Raw genomic sequence first — 18852 nt, 5'->3', positions numbered from 1 at the left:
AGACAGGTCTTGTGTGGGGGGCGGGACTGTGGGGTGAAGAGTTGTTGGGGTGTCTTGTGTGGGGTAAAAAGTTGTTGTGTGTCTTGTGTGGGGTGAAGAGTTGTTGGGGTGTCTTGTGTGGGGTGAAGAGTTGTTGGGGTGTCTTGTGTGGGGTAAAAAGTTGTTGTGTGTCTTGTGTGGGGTGAAGAGTTGTTGGGGTGTCTTGTGTGGGGTGAAGAGTTGTTGGGGTGTCTTGTGTGGGGTAAAAAGTTGTTGTGTGTCTTGTGTAGGGTGAAGAGTTGTTGGGGTGTCTTGTGTGGGGGTGGGACTGTGGGGTGAAGAGTTGTTGGGGTGTCTTGTGTGGGGGTGGCACTGTGGGGTGAAGGGTTGATGGGGTATCTTGTGTGGGGGCGGGACTGTGGGGGTGAAGAGTTGTTGGGGTGTCTTGTGTGGGGTGAAGAGTTGTTGGGGTGTCTTGTGTGGGGGCGGCACTGTGGGGTGAAGAGTTGTTGGGGTGTCTTGTGTGTTTGCTAGACATTGATTAGTCAAGGCAGTAGACCCTACTTGGTTAGTGACAATAGATCCTATTTATGCGACTGTATGGCTAGTAACAATAGGCCCAAAACAAAGAGAGCTAAAACAATAAAAAAAAAATAATGCAATCGTTCTAAATATGCCTTTTCAAGTAAGATAGTCTAAACATTAGGTATCAAAAATTACGGCTTTCCTCTCCAGGCAACAACCCCCAAGACTCACCAGGGAAATCACCATCACCAGGGAAGTAGTAGCTGCTCAACTCACCAGGGAAGTCACCATCACCAGGGAAGTAGTAGCTGCTGAACTCACCAGGGAAGTCACCATCACCAGGGAAGTAGTAGCTGCTGAACTCGAGGTGCACGCAGGACGTGGTCGTGGGGAGACACAGGCGCTCCTTGTCGCCTGTCGGGACAAATTGTATATAAACTTCTGCTATATATTTATTAAAGTATTAACACGGCCATCAAGACGGTTCCTTTTAATATTATAGTTTAAGAAACACATCTGCTTTATATTTATTATGGAGATAACACGGCCAACAAGCAAGTTCCCTTGAATATTATAGTTCAGGAAACATTACAAAGAATTCCTTGTTAAGATATGAATCTTGTAGTTCAAGAAAGATTACAAAGGATTCTTTGTTTAGATGTCATTAGTGTACGAAGTAGAAACTAGAAATCAGGTGAAGCCAGCAGATCTCTAGTATGCAATGTGCTGCACATTGCTTCTGATGTTACAGTGCAACAAATAACCAATATGCAGGATACATGTCACGGCAAACTGCATGCAGTGCTAGTAACAAAACAAGCCACATCATAACACGAGTGATGTACGAACATACCATCACCATGAGCAGCACCGAATGTTCGGCAGAGTACGGCGGCAACATCAAAGAGGGCAACATAAAAGAGGGCAACATCCATGAATCCATGGAAACATCCATGTTCATCCATTACATTCCTGACACAACACACTCGGGAAGAGATGTGAAGATCGAACATTAAACGGCAGAAGTGCGACAAAAGTTAGTAGTGGAACATGTAATAGGATGATGTGGGGAGGAAAACCGTTCACTTTACACGTCAGAAGAAAATGCAACAGCATATAAAGTGCGCCTTTAGTTGAGATGAAAATGAGCAAATAAGAGAGATCATACAAGCATTGTGTTGAATAGCTGCAGGTACAAAAAAGGTAGGTAAAGGTAGGTGTGGTGAATAGCTGTAGGTAAATTTCTAGTGAATCTGCGATTAAAGCGATCTAGTGACTTGAATAAAGTAGGTAATATTGAACATAGGTAATATTGAACATGTATTATGCGTAGATGTTAAGAATGCTGGGAATGTGGGCCGTTATTGCGAGACCGTGGGAAAGGTTGTTTACATTGAAACGTTGACGCTCAGCGTTGCGAGGGACATTCCATTCGAAAGAATGCGCGTCAGTGCGAGGGTTATGAACCTGAACGTAACGTAAATTTGGTGGAGTAGATCACTCCGATTCACCCAACTTTAAAAGATATGAGACGATAGGAAACGTCTCTCTCTATATAATATAATATTCTCAAAAATCCCTATTTAATCAGACTTTTTTACTCAGGTACATTATTGCTTAGCAACACACTGAACGAAAGATTGCCAAGAAAGACAAGTGCGTCGCAACATTCAGGAGATTAACGCGAAAATTGTAAATTTCAGAATAAAGAATTCTGCAGTTCAGAATATTGTAAAGAATTTCCTGCAATTCATAATAAAGACCAGCCGCCCACAAGAAAAAACTGTAGGAAAAGGGTTTGTTAAAGTCAAACGAGTATATACTTTTCAAAAATAAGGCTGAGAAGCAGCTATATGTTATTGCCGTAAAATCGTGCGCTATATCTACGCTCTAAACGATCCTACAAACAGGATCGCTCTACAAGACTACAAGCTAGGCAGGTAGACGGCTAGCGTGCTTGGCTTTGTGTGGTCCTGGTAAGGCGAAATTCACAGCATCATCACCAGCAAGTTTCATTTGAGTGCGTGGCAAGTGCTGCGGTCCTACAGCATCGAGGTGTCTCGGAGGAACAGTGAACACGTCACTATCTATCATCTACAGCTGCCACATCAACAGTGGACACATCACTATCATCTACAGCTGCCACATCAACAGTGAGCACTGAGCACGTCTCTATCAGCCTACAGCTGCCACAACAACAGTGAGCACGTCTCTATCAGCCTACAGCTGTCACATCATCAGTGGACACATCAATATCAGCCTAAAGCTGCCACATCAACAGTGAACACATCACTATCAGCCTACAGCTGCCACACGAACAGTGAACACTTCATTATCTATCATCTACAGCTGCCACACGAACAGTGAGCACGTCTTTATCTATCATCTACAGCTGCCACACGAACAGTGAACACGTCATTATCTGCCTACAGCTGCCACACGAACAGTGAACACTTCATTATCTATCATCTACAGCCACACGAACAGTGAGCACGTCTTTATCTATCATCTACAGCTGCCACACGAACAGTGAACACGTCATTATCTATCATCTACAGCTGCCACACGAACAGTGAACACGTCATTATCTATCATCTACAACTGCCACATCAACAGTGGACACGTCTCTATCAGCCTACAGCTGTCACATCATCAGTGAACACATCACTATCATCCTACAACTGCCACACGAACAGTGGACACATCATTATCTATCATCTACAGCTGCAACACGAACACTGAGCCTACAGCTGCCACACGAACAGTGGACACATCATTATCTATTATCTACAGCTGCCATACGAACAGTGAACACATCATTATCTATCATCTACAGCTGCCACACGAACAGTGAGCACGTCTTTATCTATCATCTACAGCTGCCACACGAACAGTGAACACGTCTTTATCTATCATCTACAGCTGCCACACGAACAGTGGACACGTCATCATCTATCATCTACAGCTGCAACACGAACATTGAGCCTACAGCTGCCATGTACGCATATCACACTGTACAGTCGAACCCTTACCCACCTCGGGACTTGCTCAGCTTTTTAGGCAGGCGGGCTACGGGAGAGAGAGCAGCGTTAGTTACCTTCTAACTTCCAGAGTCACAAGAGTCAAGCCATCACGTCTATGATTGGTGGATTTTGCGTGAAAGACCGTCAATGATTGGCTGATGAACTTACGATATCTTAACTTTTTTGAAAGTATAGGCCCTGACTTCCAGACAACCAAACCATCACCTGCAGAACAATTTTGTGCCAGAGTTCTTGTGTAAGAATTGTACGTCATTATCAACTTACGCAACTCTTTAACTCGCCAGGCTCTCCAGCCGTATAGATCTGACTAGGAACATTTCATTATACAAGACTTGAAAGACATTTACCAGTCTCGAAATTTGGGATCATAGTTGCTTAGCATACTTAGGCTATTAAAACGCTATGCAGTTTATCTCGAAGTGGATACGCAGAGTAGAGGTGAACATGTAGCAAGACCCGAGCCTTGCATAGTACTCTTCGATCGTAGCTGTTAATAGCGCCACAAACCATAGGACTTCTTTTATAGTATATATTCACTCATAACTAGTCCTGTTTATTTCGATATAATGTTAGGTCTTGTTTAGGTTTTATGTCTGTCTTTGAATTTTGACTTTTAAAGTGATTTTATTCATTTTTAGTTTAGTCGAACTGATGATGGAGCTGGACTCCGAAACGTTTTCAATATCGATATGGTGAATTTTCTTGGCGTTTTCTTTGCTTTTAAATTCCTTGTGAACTTGCGATATAAGCAGACTAATGATATATGTAAGTACTCAGCCATTCTAAATTGCAAACAAAATGAGCTGAGTGATGACTAGTTCGAGATATTAATGCGTCAGAATCATAAATGAATAATTTCTAGAGCATAAAGCGACGACGTTGAATCATGTGAAGAGCCTGCTTAGCCCAGGAACTTGAAGCAGAAACCAAGCACGATGGATGAACATCAACAGCACAGGAAAGACATTCATAAAATAGCGAATTTATTTGCTAAAGTAATAGACACGATGATAAATGAAACATTAAGATAAAGGTTATGGCAAAGTACAGTCAGAAAAAACGACAAAAACGGTATAAGGCAGATCCAAAAAGTGCAAAACATCGAGAATTTGAAAAACACAGCATGACAATTAAAAAATGTTACCGGCTTGAGTTCTGCAAGTAATAAATAAATTCATGCAACAATTTCCATCATCAAAATTGCGCCACGAATTCGGCGATTAACTTTGAAACGCTGTGCGTTCCCGCAGACACGCAGTCATGGCTGATCCCAAACAACAACAGTTCCCGCAGACACGCAGTCATGGCTGATCCCAAACAACAACAGTTCCCGCAGACACGCAGGCATGGCTGATCCCAAACAATAGTTCCCGCAGACACGCAGGCATGGCTGATCCCAAACAACAGTTCCTACAGCTATACGCAGGAAACACTGTATGGCTTCCAATATTGTAGAATAAAAGTATTTATTTACTCGAGATCTATTGAGGATCTCTAAGTTCATTCTACCCCTGTTAATAAAGTTAATCCAGCACTTTAACAATATAAACAAATCATATTCAAGTACAACAGTGAAGGCAGGTATCAAAGGTGAATGGCGTGGATCAAAACGTGGATAAACTCAATGTTTTTAGGAATATTATACTGCATGTGTAGGAATGATGAATGGACTGACTGGAAATGTAGCTGGCACGAATGTATTAGTAATGGACTGGTAGGAATGTACGAGTAATGGACTGGCAGGAATGTACGAGTAATGGACTGGCAGGACTGTACAAGTGATGGACTGGCAGGACTGTACGAGTGATGGACTGGTAGGACTGTACAAGTATTGGACTGACTGGAAATGAACTGTTTAGGCGGCAGGCGGCGCGTGCTGGTGGTCACTCTGTAGAGGACGAAGTCTTTGATGGACACCACGCACACGGAGGACATAAGCTTGCGCAGCTGCGTGGCCACCAGCGCCCGCACATGGCCACTGGCCGCCCCCACCGCCTGCACATATGGCATACTGGGGTACATATGGCGTACTGGGGTACATATGGCATACTGGGGTACATTTGGCATACTGGGGTACATATGGCATACTGGGGTACATATGGCATACTGGAGTACATTTGGCATACTGGGGTACATATGGCATACTGGCTACATATGGCCTACTGGGCAACATATGGCATACTGGCTACATATGGCCTACTGGACGACACATGGCATGGAATACATATGGTACACTGAGGTATACGCTATACAGATCTATTCAAAAGAGAGATAAGATCTTGTTCATAATCTCAGTTTTGTAGCCACGAGTTAAAGGGATATTAGCAGCACACTTATCAACTATTATATATTACTATACTCTTATATACTATTATATTATATACCTACTCCACAAATTAACTAATATTATACTATATACTATTATATTATATAAGTACTCCACAAATCAAGTAATATTACACTATATACTATTATATAATATACTCAACACATTAATTAACAATATACTGTATACTGTTTATATTATTTCATATAGCGCGCACTACGCACCGCCTGAGCACCAGGGTCCTGTAAGGGGGTTGCCAGGGGCGGGGCCCGGGCGAGGGGGGCGTGCGGGCCCCGTGACCCGCTGAGGGCGTCCACGAGCAGCGCCCTGAAGTGGGCCAGCGCCCCCGCCGCCAGCTGCTGGGGCCCGCAGTCGTTGTACCTGAGATACGTGAGGCACCAGTGAGGCCCTGAGATACGTGAGGCACGAGTGAGGCTCTGAGATACGAGAGGCACCAGTGAGGCCCTGAGATACGTGAGGCACGAGTGAGGCTCTGAGATACGAGAGGCACCAGTGAGGCCCTGAGATACGTGAGGCACGAGTGAGGCTCTGAGATACGAGAGGCACCAGTGAGGCCCTGAGATACGTGAGGCACGAGTGAGGCTCTGAGATACGAGAGGCACCAGTGAGGCCCTNGCTGCCACATGCCACTCACCTGACCCAGTGGCAGCTGCCATATGCCACTCACCTGACCCAGTGGCAGCTGCCACATGCCACTCACCTGACCCAGTGGCAGCGGCCACCAGCAGCCAGGTGGTAGGGGTAGTAGTCCACGCGCAGATGGTTGATGGCAAATTGCAGCGACGCGCCGCTCGCCAGCTGCGGGTGACTGGAACGACCACCTGCCCACACAGGCGTCTGTATTGTACACAGCTGGCACTGTCTGCCCATGCAGGCGTGTATATTATACACAGCTGGCACTGTCTGCCCACACAGGCGTGTGTATGGTACACAGCTGGCACTGTCTGTCCATACAGGCGTGTGTATGGTACACAGCTGGCACTGTCTGCCCATACAGGCGTGTGTATGGTACACAGCTGGCACTGTCTGCCCATACAGGCGTCTGTATTGTACACAGCTGGCACTGTCTGCCCACACAGGTACACAGCTGGCACTGTTGCAGTCAGCACAATTACACAAGGGAGTGACACACACATCGAGATGTCACACATATGCCCCCCCCACACACACACAGACAAAATGCACACATGAGACTAGAGACCTCATACAGTTTTTGAATTAACACAGACAAAATGCACACATGAGACTAGAGACCTCATACAGTTTTTGAATAAACACAGACAAAATGCACACATGAGACTAGAGACCTCATACAGTTTTTGAATAAACACAGACAAAATGCACACATGAGACCTCATACAGTTTCTGATCAGGGTTGCCTGGGGAGCTGCCCTCCAACACACCTGGTCAGATTGTTTATATAAAAAAATCATGTATTTTTAAAACCCCTGGTCAGATTTTTTCCATATAAAAGACTAGTACCTTTAAAACCCTGAGAAGAAAGAGTAGTTTTACAGAAATCTCCCAGCATATTTGCTTCTCAGTGTTGCAAATAGAAAAAAATATAACTCAGTACTCACTGCAGTGAGTGACAGAGAGCGCATTTTCTTGTCAACGAAAACTTGAGGTCACGTACAGACGGACGGACGGACGGACGGACAGACAGACGGACGGACGGACATGGCGAGCACAATAGTGCATTTTTTCCATAAATGAGAAAATGCGCTAAAAATGGGAATGTAGAGCAAGTTTATTATTTATAAGCAAGTCATGGTTCCAAAAATTTATATTAGATTGAAAGTCATGCAAAATATAATAATGGAGACTGACTCACTACAGCTTCTAATTTTTAATAATCAGCAAGAATGAAAAGGATTGAACAGATCAGTCTTTTTTGGAAATTCAAACTGGCATGGAACAGAACTTTCTGTTCTATGCCAGGAGCTGAACAAAAATGAGTTTTCAAACATGTCATGATTTTAAAATATCAGAAAAAATTTTACTTTAATAGACTGCACTTCAAAATCCAAATTTAGCATGTACTTTTCTTTTTCAAGATCTCCTTCTGCTGAGCTTTATTACCTTTCAAGTTTTTTTGGCTCTCTCAGTGCCCAAACTATTTTGCAACTAGGTATGGTAAAGTTTAAATGTCGGAAATATACGTTGAATAGATGCTGAGATTGTTGGAAGTAACAATAATGTTTTCATTACTTGCAGAATTAATTTGCGACAAATTTGTTGGCTTTTTCTTGACTACTGACAAATTTGGCTAATTATTCTACACAGACTATCTTCAGTGGTCTTGCAACTTGGCTAGTCATTGTGTTAGTACACAGACTATCTTCAGTGGTCTTGCAACTTGGCTAGTCATTGTGTTAGTACACAGACTATCTTCAGTGGTCTTGCAACTTGGCTAGTCATTGTGTTAGTACACAGACTATCTTCAGTGGNAAATGGGTCAAGTGAAATGTGGGTCAAGTGAAATGTGGGTCAAGTGAAAAGTGGGTCAAGTGAGAAGTGGGTCAAGTGAGAAGTGGGTCAAGTGAAAAGTGGGTCAAGCGAAAAGTGGGTCAAGTGAGAAGTGGGTCACGTGAAAAGTGGGTCAAATGAAATGTGGTTCAAGCGAAAAGTGGTCAAGTGAGAAGTGGGTCAAATGAAATGTGGGTCAAGCGAAAAGTGGGTCAAGTGAAAAGTGGGTCAAGTGAGAAGTGGGTCAAGTGAAATGTGGGTCAAGCGAAAAGTGGGTCAAGTGAAAAGTGGGTCTATCTAGCAATGGGTCACTTGAAGAGTTGATGTAATGTGATGATCTACAGAACCAGTAGTGTGAGATCAAAGCAAATAATTGGTAGCGATTGAAGTGAACAAGTGGACAGCATAAAGTTAGTATAGATTGCTAAGAGGAATGAGAGCCCTGACACGATCATGCGTGGCTCGAGGTTCAGAGGAGTGAAGTGCTAGAGGAAACAAACGTACATCATATGTCATAATTTCTATCACATTACCGTAATGTTATTAATGTAACCGTTGTAACGTAATGTTAGGTATTCAAGATAACTACCACAGAGAGCAAGCGCACAACTTAAACTGAGCTAAATTCTATTTGCTGCTACTCATCTCCCTCTGTATTCTACGAAAACAGAGAGCATACATGCTAATTACGAGGTCATCAGAGCCATTAAGGGAACGATCACTTAAAAGAGGGAAGGGAATGACTAGAGTATAACTAAACAAATAAAGTCAACATGTTCGAAAAATTTTGAACGGCATTCAAAATAGTCCTTGGAATTCACGAAAAAATCCGTCTTCCGGTCGTCTCCCTTGTTGCTGGAAAGGAAAAAGTAGAATCCAGACGACTGCAGAGAGAAGAAAGCTGAGCTATTGTTAGGGCCTGAAGAACAGTGCAGGGCGAGGGCGGTATAAACGAAGCGTTAATATCACTAAACCTAAGCAATTCCAAAAAAGGTGGCAGAGAGAGTAAGAAACTGGGGGCTGAACACAGCTGGGTGTAAGGGTACGCACACAGTGAAAGCAGGTTGCCAGCGTGCTGGTTACCTGCTCAGGCTGGCGCCTGAAACCATAGAATACAGAAGCCTATTCGTACAGGTTTTCACTGTGAACACTTACATTATTATCCTATGTTCATTCTTGTGGCAGGTTGGAGCAGGTTGACCGCGCGGGCAAACCTGCTTCCACTGTGTGCGTACCCTAATATCTGAACGTCTTTCCGGCCAATCTGGCCTCAGCGACAGCCAGACTTGGCAATACCGAGCAGCGCTTACCTCCTGGCGCATGGCAGCAGCAAGAAACTTGATATTAGATTAGACTTGATAAATTACCTTCAATACCAAACAATATCATCACGTGATACTCAAAACCAAGTCCTGGCACACAAACGAATTTTAACTGCAACACACAGCCTGAACCTGATTAATGCAAACCCAAACTACATCCTAATAACTTGTGGGCAACAGGCTCCGCGTATGGCAACCAGGGGCCATACTTTCAAAACTCGCTAAGTGAACGTAAGTACTTACGCTCTATTTTCTTGTCTATGATTGGTGGATTTTGCTCGAAAGGCCGTCAATAATTGGCTGATGAATTTATGATCTCTTAACTTTTTTTAAAAGTATAGGCCCAGTACAGTGGAGGGCTCCAGGAGCTGCAAACAACTGAGCTGTGCAGACTGCAGACACTTAAAAAGCCTGATTCGGCAAGCCGCTTTCGGTGACCAGCTGATTACATCAAAATATCTAAAATACATAAATTTTACTCAATGATTTGTAAAAGTGCGAGTGAACTCGAACGAAAGCATTGGAAAGCAACTCGTGCACTAATTTTCACGCCATTCATAAATACGTAAATAATTTTAATATACAGCACAACATAAATTCAATAAGAATTAAGCAGACTCTCACAAAGCCACTGTTACAAAGCCTACAAAGAGCAGTTTTCAAAGTAATGCGAGGAAGATTCGGCGTTTATTCCGAACGCGCGAACAGAAAATTGTGCTACTCAGCATTCTAAGTTACTCTAACAAATATAGAGCCGCCCCAACGTCTGCTAAGTAGAAGTGGTAGTCATCTAGCGCTTCAGAAAGCCCTTATCAATATCGCACCGAAGGTAGGATGATAGGATCTTCAATTGCTCGGCCAATTATCGGCTTTAGGTTGGTCAAATCAGGCACGGGCGTTTACAAACAGTCGCCAGTTTGCACAGCGGCGTTTCGTTGTCTTGTTTGATTGTCTCTAGTGCAATGGGAGTTTGGTTTGGGGCAGGTAATCAGAAGCTGGGGCGGCTCTGAAGTTGGCCGTGAACTTGCACGAGAGCAGCATGACAAAGCCAGCTCTACAGTACACTGAGTACTGAGCAATTAAAACTTAACGCAGCGAGCAAAAATCAAGAAATATGAGCGAACATAAATAAACAGTTCAACATTCAATGTTTTGAGAGTGAAGTTGCTATCGTTATATGTTTGCTCTGAATATTGCATTGATTATGTGATGATGAAAACGGCCTAACAATCAGCATTTTATTTATGGCACTTAATTTGACATGCTAGGATACTCCTACGTAATTTTGCACTCGAAATTAAATCTTTTAAGATAGCAACAGATATAGATGGGTAATGTCTTTTAGCTGATGCTTGTTCCTGCTAAATATTGATCCCTTTGGTACAACTTCCGAACACAAAGTTCATAGTTCGTGAGTTATCCGTCAAAGTACAACGCTGATAAAAAATAGAGTTACGCTCAGAGCTCGCTACAGTCGGCTTAGATGTATTTTGGATCAGCTATGCCGCCCGATAGAAATCAACATCAGGGGCCATACTTTCAAAACTCGTTAAGTGAACGTAAGTACTTACGCTCTATTTTTTTGTCTATGAATGGTGGATTTGGCAAGAAAGGTCGTCAACGTCAATGATTGGCTGATGAACTTACGATCTCTTAACTTTTTTTTGAAAGTATAGGCCGTTGGCAGCACCTGTTGCAGAGTCAGGCTCGCATTCCAATTTCATTAAGGCCACATTCTTTCATTTCTTAGTAATGCGGCGCAGTTGCGTCTAAAACATAACCCCAAATTACCCCTGAAACATTTACCATGCATGTGAGGGCAATTAATTTAGACGGAATACAAGTACTACTCACTGCCAGGGTCGTCACAGAGATACAGGTCGATGCGTTCACACACGAGGTGGTAGGAGGTCTCGATGACGTCAAACTTGTGGAAGACACTTGGCCCCGCCGCCCTACCAGGCTGCTGCTGCTGCTGGCTGAAGCTGCTAGCTGAGCTCGTCTGCTGCTGGCTGTAGAAGTCTGGCAGAGACTGCCCAACATAATTCATCAGCAATGTTTATGAAGTAGAAGTCTGGCAGAGACAGCCCAACATAATTCATCAGCAATGGTTATGAAGTAGAAGTCTGGCAGAGACTGCCCAACACAATTCATCAGCAATGTTTATGAAGTAGAAGTCTGGCAGAGACAGCCCAACATAATTCATCAGCAATGGTTATGAAGTAGAAGTCTGGCAGAGACTGCCNTCTCATACACACTTTGTGCCAACAGGTATTTAATGCAACAGTTATTTTTGCAAGTTTCATAAACAATCAGTAAGTACTACTGTGTGGTACAGTTTACGGTCTCATACATACTTTGTGCCAACAGTTATTTAATGCAACAGTTATTTTTGCAAGTTTCATAAACAATCAGTACCTACTACTGTGTGGTACAGTTTACGGTCTCATCCTTACTTTGTGCCAACAGTTATTTAATGCAACAGTTATTTTTGCAAGTTTCATAAACAATCAGTACTGGAGCCTGTTCCTCTCAGGTCTCGAAATGTTTACTTTGACATGATTTGTAACGCGTAGACAGGACGACTTGTAAGTACACGTACAATAACTCTGTATTCAATGATCATTATGACACCCGCGCAACCAAAGCTTCCTGGTAGGTTAGCAACCCACGTACCTACATCAGCAATCACAGATGAGATAATTACTTATTACTGAAATATGGATAACATAAACGTTCGTCGCATTCGCCATATGCAATAGCAACACGTCACAAAAATATCCTGGTTAAAATTTTCCATCAATTTATTATCCTACACCTCCAACATTCAAGAGTTTTGTTTGGATGTATGACTACAGAAATAGTGACGAGTAATTACTAGTAAGAACAAGAGTACAATTAAAGGTAAGATAATTACTGAAATATGGACCACATAAACTTCCTTTGCATGCGCCATATGCAATAGCAACACGTCACAAAAATATCATGGTTAAAAATTTCCAAAATTTATTATCCTACACGTCCACCATTAAGAGTTTTGTTTGGATACATGGATACAGAAATAGTGAAGAGTGATTGCTAGTTAGAACAAGAGTAAAAGATTACCAGCGAGTCATGGTTTAAATTTTAGATCAATTTATTTTCCTATAGGTCCACCATTTAGAGTTCTGTTTGGATACAAGGATACAGAAATAGTGACGAGTAATTACTAGTCAGAAGAAGAGTAGAAAATTACCAGCGAGCTTCTTCTTGATGGTGAGGCGACAGTGACAGGCGTTGGTGAGCAGCCGTAGTGGTGCCAGGTGGCTCCCCTGGCCTGCCTCGTTACTGGTCGCCTCCACGCGTAGACTTTGCCAGGATAACTGAACAAACAAAACTTTATTACTTAATTATAACGTAATTAACAACTGAACAAGATAACGTTATTGCTTACGTAATATGACGTAATTAATAACTGAACAAGATAACGTTATTGCTAACCTATAACNAGAGCTGGGATCGAACCCGCGCCTCTCTGCGCCAATCTTGGTACTCTGAACTTTAACCACTGGGCCACCCTGCCTGCCTTTAACAATGTATATACATGATTAATTACTAATTAATTAATTAATTGCCATATCTAGTAATGTTTTATTGTTATAATGTTAGGTCTTTTTTAGGTTTTATGTCTGTCTTTGAATTTTGACTTATAAAATGATTTTATTTATTTTTACTTTAGTCGAACTGATGATGGAGCTGGACTCCGAAACGTTTTCAATATCGATATGGTGAATTTTCTTGGCGTTTTCAATATCGATATGGTGAATTTTCTTGGCGTTTTCTTTGCTTTTAAATTCCTTGTGAACTTGCGATACAAGCTGACTGATAATATAAGTAGATTAATTATTACTTTATAATTCGTAATTACCTATGACTGGTGAGCCTAACATTTTAAAATAAATAAATTGCTCGTGAAATAAGTTAAGTTATGGGTCAATGGTCTAAAAAGATAGAGATGTTAATTATATTTCAGAACACTTGGAATAACATAAAGAAAATATAACTCAGTACTCACTGCAGTGAGTGACAGAGAGCGCATTTTCTCGTCAACGAAAACGTTAAGTCACGGACAGACAAACAATCAGACAGACGGCAGACAGACAGACATGATGAGCACAATAGGGCATTTTTAGAAAATGCGCTATAATGAGGCTAGAAGATGTATGCTTACAAGACATTACATGAAGTGGTCTGAGTTTGGACTCATAATATGATACTCTACAGCATACGATGGTGCTTAATCAAACGTTTATTGAATAAATTAACTTCAAAAATCTCACTAGCATATATCCTATATTAATGAAAACATTCAAACCCAAGCCATTGTTATCCTATAATAACATACGATTTAATTGATTTCTTTCAATACCTGGAAAAGAGCACTAAAAACAGCGCTCTTGAAGGTGACACGCACAGAGTTGACGGTGACAGTGAGACCGTCCACAACTTTCTCCGAGAAGCCATAGTGCCCCCCGCTGGTGTGGCTGGGGGGAGCCAGGCCTGTGGTGTGTGGTCTTAGCTCTTCACATGTCTCCACCGCCACCACGACCTCATCCAGGCTCTGGGCAGAACATTTAAATATTGCAGCCATTAATAATTAAAATGTTACAGCCATTAATAATTAGCTCTTCACATGTCTCCACAGCCACCACAACCTCGTCTAGACTCTGGCCAGAAAATTTTTATATTACAGCCGTTACGCTTGAAGTCAAATATTCCAGAAAAAAATTCCAGAATCACCTAGATCAATTTCTAAGCTATCATTCTGATCATATACATAATTACTAATTAGCTCTTCACATGTCTCCACCGCCACCACAACCTCGTCCAGACTCTGGGCAGAACATTTTCATGTTACAGCCATTGCTCTCGAAGTCAAAAATTCCAGAATCACCTAGATCAATTTCTGAGCTATCATTCTGATCATATGCATGATGCTCTGACTTTATACATTTATTTTTTAGCAATATGCTTTTAATGAAAGTCAACATCAATGATGGCAACAAGAAACATCAATAAAATATCTAATAGTTTAGCTGCCTATATATGGTACCTCTAAACAAAACAAGGAATGAGTTACCACCATATAACCAAAAATAAAGGTGCACACAAAATATTCAATGCAATTTTACCAACAATTGAAACATTGACATCAAATAATAGTGTAAAAGAACAAAAGACATCAATACCTTTATGAAATATGAGTTACAGCAGTTCAATGTATAGATATACATATAAAGCAACAAACCAAGTGTAATTTCAATATAATAAGATATATAGAGCAACAAACCAAGTGTAATTTCAATATAACTAGATATACTATAGAGCAACAAACCATTATAATTTCAATATAATAAGATATATAGAGCAACAAACCAAGTGTAATTTCAATACAATTAGATAGGTATACCAATAGAGCAACAAACCAAGTGTAATTTCAATATAATTAGATATATAGAGCCACAAACCAAGTGGTATTTCAATATAATTAGATATATAGAGCCACAAACCAAGTGTATGGGCACACTCTTGAGTTTGGTCCACTGTATTTTGACAGACACTCTGTTGACAGAGGCGCGTGTGAGGCGCAGCCATGTGGGCAGCTCCAATAGGTCGGTCAGGACCTGTTCATTGAGCTCCAGGTTCTTGAGGTCTCCCTCTCCCTTCAAGGTGCTCACATTGATGCTTTCTGCATTCAAGTTCTTGGCAAATCTGCACACAAAAACATATATACCAGAATTATCAAACAAATTTAGGTTGAAAAAAATTATTATCCATGACCATTGACCAAATAAGAAATGACTAATTCACAAGATACTAATTGAATTTTTTCAGACATAAATTAGAATACAAATTACTAATCCTAAATTAAAAATGCAAAAACTAAAAATAAAACCTGATCATTATGATTTTGACACTAATTTGAATTTTTGAGAAATGTTAGTTAGATTTTGATGAAGCTAGCACTCAAAAATAATTTGAAAACATATCATTTAAACATAATGTATTTATAAATTAAATATATTAGCATGAATGAAGATTAATATGTAATAGTCAGCCACTATTTCTGGAAGAACTTAAAGATTTCAAAACTTCATGGAAAATTTCAATAAATGAATTACAAATTATGGTTGTATAAAAAATAATCATCAAATGATAATGACTATATGAATAGGCAAATAAATAACAACTAATTGTAAGATACTTACTTTGATAAATGCTTCAGGATTTGATTTTTAATGAGTCCAGCCATTAAAATAACAAAAGATTGAATGGAGAGACAAATAGAAGTTCAATTAAGATTGCGGCAAATGCAGGTACTACCTGAAAGGCTAAAGCCTTTTGAATTTACAGCTCAAAGCAATACGGCATCCTTTGAAGCCTAGAAAAGAAAGATGCCATATGAGCCCCTCTGTAATCTGTATGACGTGTATGCTTCTGTGTAGTCATTCAGATGCAAATAAAATATTCAATTATATTAACTTGGATGAGTAGAAACAAATTGACATGCAAAATAACCCACTCAATATATTTATAATTATTTAATCAGAGTAATTATTTGAGACTTGAGAGTAGATATTTTTCTCACTAGTGGCTCAGGAGTCAGGAGCCTCAGTTGTGTTTGAAAAATTGACAATTTATTTTGAAGGCTGGCAACATGAATAAGTGCTAAGGCAAATTGGCAATGTTGACATTGACAGAAAAATTTTTACACATCATGTTACACAGTTACAATAGCACTAGGTATATAACTACATTACATATAAGAAATAATTCAGGGTGGAATTTTAGGGATAGGTAATATTTTTTCATGTTTATAGAACAAAATGGATCGGAATTCTGAAAGCCCACCAGCCAGTCCAGGCGTGGAATATACCGTATATATCTACTTCACTACTTGGCAAGCCACGACTGTGTATTTTATGAGCCTTGGTTTTATAAATTTGACAGCCCCATAGCTAAAGAACTTTTGCAATGAATGTTTTAAAATAAAATATTTGGTTTTCAAATGTCCCTTCAGCAATTCAGCTTGTTACAGACTCAAACTCGCAACTCACTGCACCAATTCTGTTTTGCTTAACCGCCTGGCCTTTTGCCAATTCTGATCAGAAACTGGTGCACAGAGCTGGCTCAGCAGCAGCTGGGATCAAACCCACACCTCTCTGCTCCAATCCTGATACTCTGAACTGTAACCACTGGGCCTGGGTCAGGCTGGGTGGGCCACCCTGGCCCCAGGGGCCCTGCTCCGTTAGCCTCCGTAAAACTTCTGCTCCGCACAGCGCACACACGCGACCTAAATATTTATAATACTGGTAAATATGTTGTATGACTCAATGACTGTATGAGATATGTATTTTGCTACTATCCTCGTGAGTCATGAGTGGTGGTCACAAATTACAATTATGCAAGGCAACTCAGTCGCGTCTCGATCAATTCAATCCTTTGAGACTTTAGCCAGTAGCCCAGCACATCAGCGGTCGGTACTCGGTCCAAAGCAGAAACTTTTGCTCAGGCTCTCAGCTGAATCCCTCATCTGATCTGACTGTCTGACATCTCTACGGAAAACGGACTGGATTCCTGTCCATCTCTTAACTACCGGATTTCCTTAACTTTGAGATTGTTTCAGAGTTATTTTCTGGTACCAAATTTTCGAGTTTTATCGTATATACGTGCATCGGTGTAATTCGGCAGAAGCTTTTCTCTTATGCAAGTTCGATTGAAGACCTGAGCATGCTCTTCAAAAACTTCATTAATAATATTCTTGTTCGCTTTTTCAATGATTCCAACAAAATTTCTTGCTGACGCAGAGAGATCAAAAAGAAGGTTACTAAATGGAATGCAACATTTCAAAAATACAATTTTCATTATCAAGCAGGTGAAGATTTTGCAACACTTGAAATTGAACTTTTGGAAATGACAGTAGTAAAAATCAAGGGTATGGTGGATGCAATTTAAAATCTAAGTTTAAATTTATTCTGAAAATAATTTAAGCGGCCGGACGAATCTTGTAGTTTTTTTTTAAAGGCCTCCCACACTCACCATTCCAACAAAAAAAAGGAATTGATTTTATTTATCTTGTAGTTTGGAGATTGATCACTAGAGACTCGCTCCTGATAAAGAGGACCTCAGCTTATCGCCCGTCTCGTTGGGTCAGGGCATTGTGGTCAGGTCACCGGATAATTATGCTGGTCAATTATTATGAATTATTATTATCAATTGTTACGAATAATTATGCTGGTCAATGCTGGGAATAATTATGCTGGTGCTGCGGTGCAGGCCTCCAGTGTCGCTCGGGTGATGGTCTCATTGTGAGCCTCTCGTATGTGGTTCTTAGGTCCTCCAGATTTTAGATAATATGTGAGTTGGCGGCTTATGGTCGTGCTTGTAAGATCATTGTAGTTTACATTATAAAGAAATCTGCAGCCTTCCATAATACATGAAAATTTATAAACAGTATTAGTTTCTTGAAACATTCCAAATTTTTTACAGGTATTATTATTCATGACAAGGTTTCTAATTTTCTTAATTTTGTTGTAGATCAGAAATTTATTTGTTCTCTATCCGTTGTGCTCTTGATATTATTATGGAAGATCGACTGTAGGACTTGTTAATCTACTTTGTAGCCTTTGTTCATCTGGTTTTGGTAGAAGATTGTTGTGACGGTTCCATTAGAAATTGCTTCATTGTTTGTCCGGTTACTTCTGGATCGAAAATTTGATATATCAGTGTTTACTTTTCTATTTTAAAACCCATTATACGAGGATTTGTTTGCAAGTTCTGAGTTTAGTTTTCAAATCACTTGCGGATGCGCAGGTTTTGAATGCTGTCTTTGTATATGAGAGCGCGCACAGTGCTGGTTTTAAAGCGTTGAAGGCATTCACTATCTTTGTTTGCCACTTTTCCGACATCGGCAGGTTTTCGGCAAACATTAGTGACAAAGGAATTATCTTCAAGTCGTACTAATATGTCTAGGAGTGACAGTTGGTGATTTTGTCCAATTTCATTTTAAACTTTAAGACTGAATCGTGTTCCAAAGCTCGGCGAGGTTCCATCAAGTGCTATTCGTCTCGAATGACAACGAAAATGTCATCTACATAGCTGCAGTAAAGCACAGGCTTGATCTGTG

At 40.8% G+C, this 18852-nt stretch overlaps 1 protein-coding gene across 1 annotated transcript in view; it reads right to left on the bottom strand.

Moving 5' to 3' along the window:
- The window catches only part of LOC108673136, a 26886-nt gene extending 10774 nt beyond the window's left edge, over positions 1–16112 (bottom strand). Inside the window, exons 1-10 of the mRNA XM_047881234.1 lie at positions 15935–16112; positions 15236–15437; positions 14095–14286; positions 12922–13048; positions 11541–11708; positions 6596–6716; positions 6099–6255; positions 5390–5543; positions 736–918; positions 28–470 (exon numbers count right to left, since the gene is read on the bottom strand). Of these exons, the coding sequence (XP_047737190.1) occupies positions 28–470; positions 736–918; positions 5390–5543; positions 6099–6255; positions 6596–6716; positions 11541–11708; positions 12922–13048; positions 14095–14286; positions 15236–15437; positions 15935–15978 (1791 nt within the window). The 5' untranslated portion in view covers positions 15979–16112. The remainder of the gene's footprint in view (positions 1–27; positions 471–735; positions 919–5389; positions 5544–6098; positions 6256–6595; positions 6717–11540; positions 11709–12921; positions 13049–14094; positions 14287–15235; positions 15438–15934) is intronic.
- Positions 16113–18852: the final 2740 nt, after the last annotated feature.

Source organism: Hyalella azteca, unplaced genomic scaffold (assembly GCF_000764305.2).
Source record: "Hyalella azteca isolate HAZT.00-mixed unplaced genomic scaffold, Hazt_2.0.2 contig7398, whole genome shotgun sequence".
In the NCBI taxonomy this organism is placed as follows: Eukaryota; Metazoa; Arthropoda; class Malacostraca; order Amphipoda; family Hyalellidae; genus Hyalella; species Hyalella azteca.
Note: the sequence above shows the minus strand (reverse complement) of the source record. Positions and strands in the feature narration are given on the sequence as shown.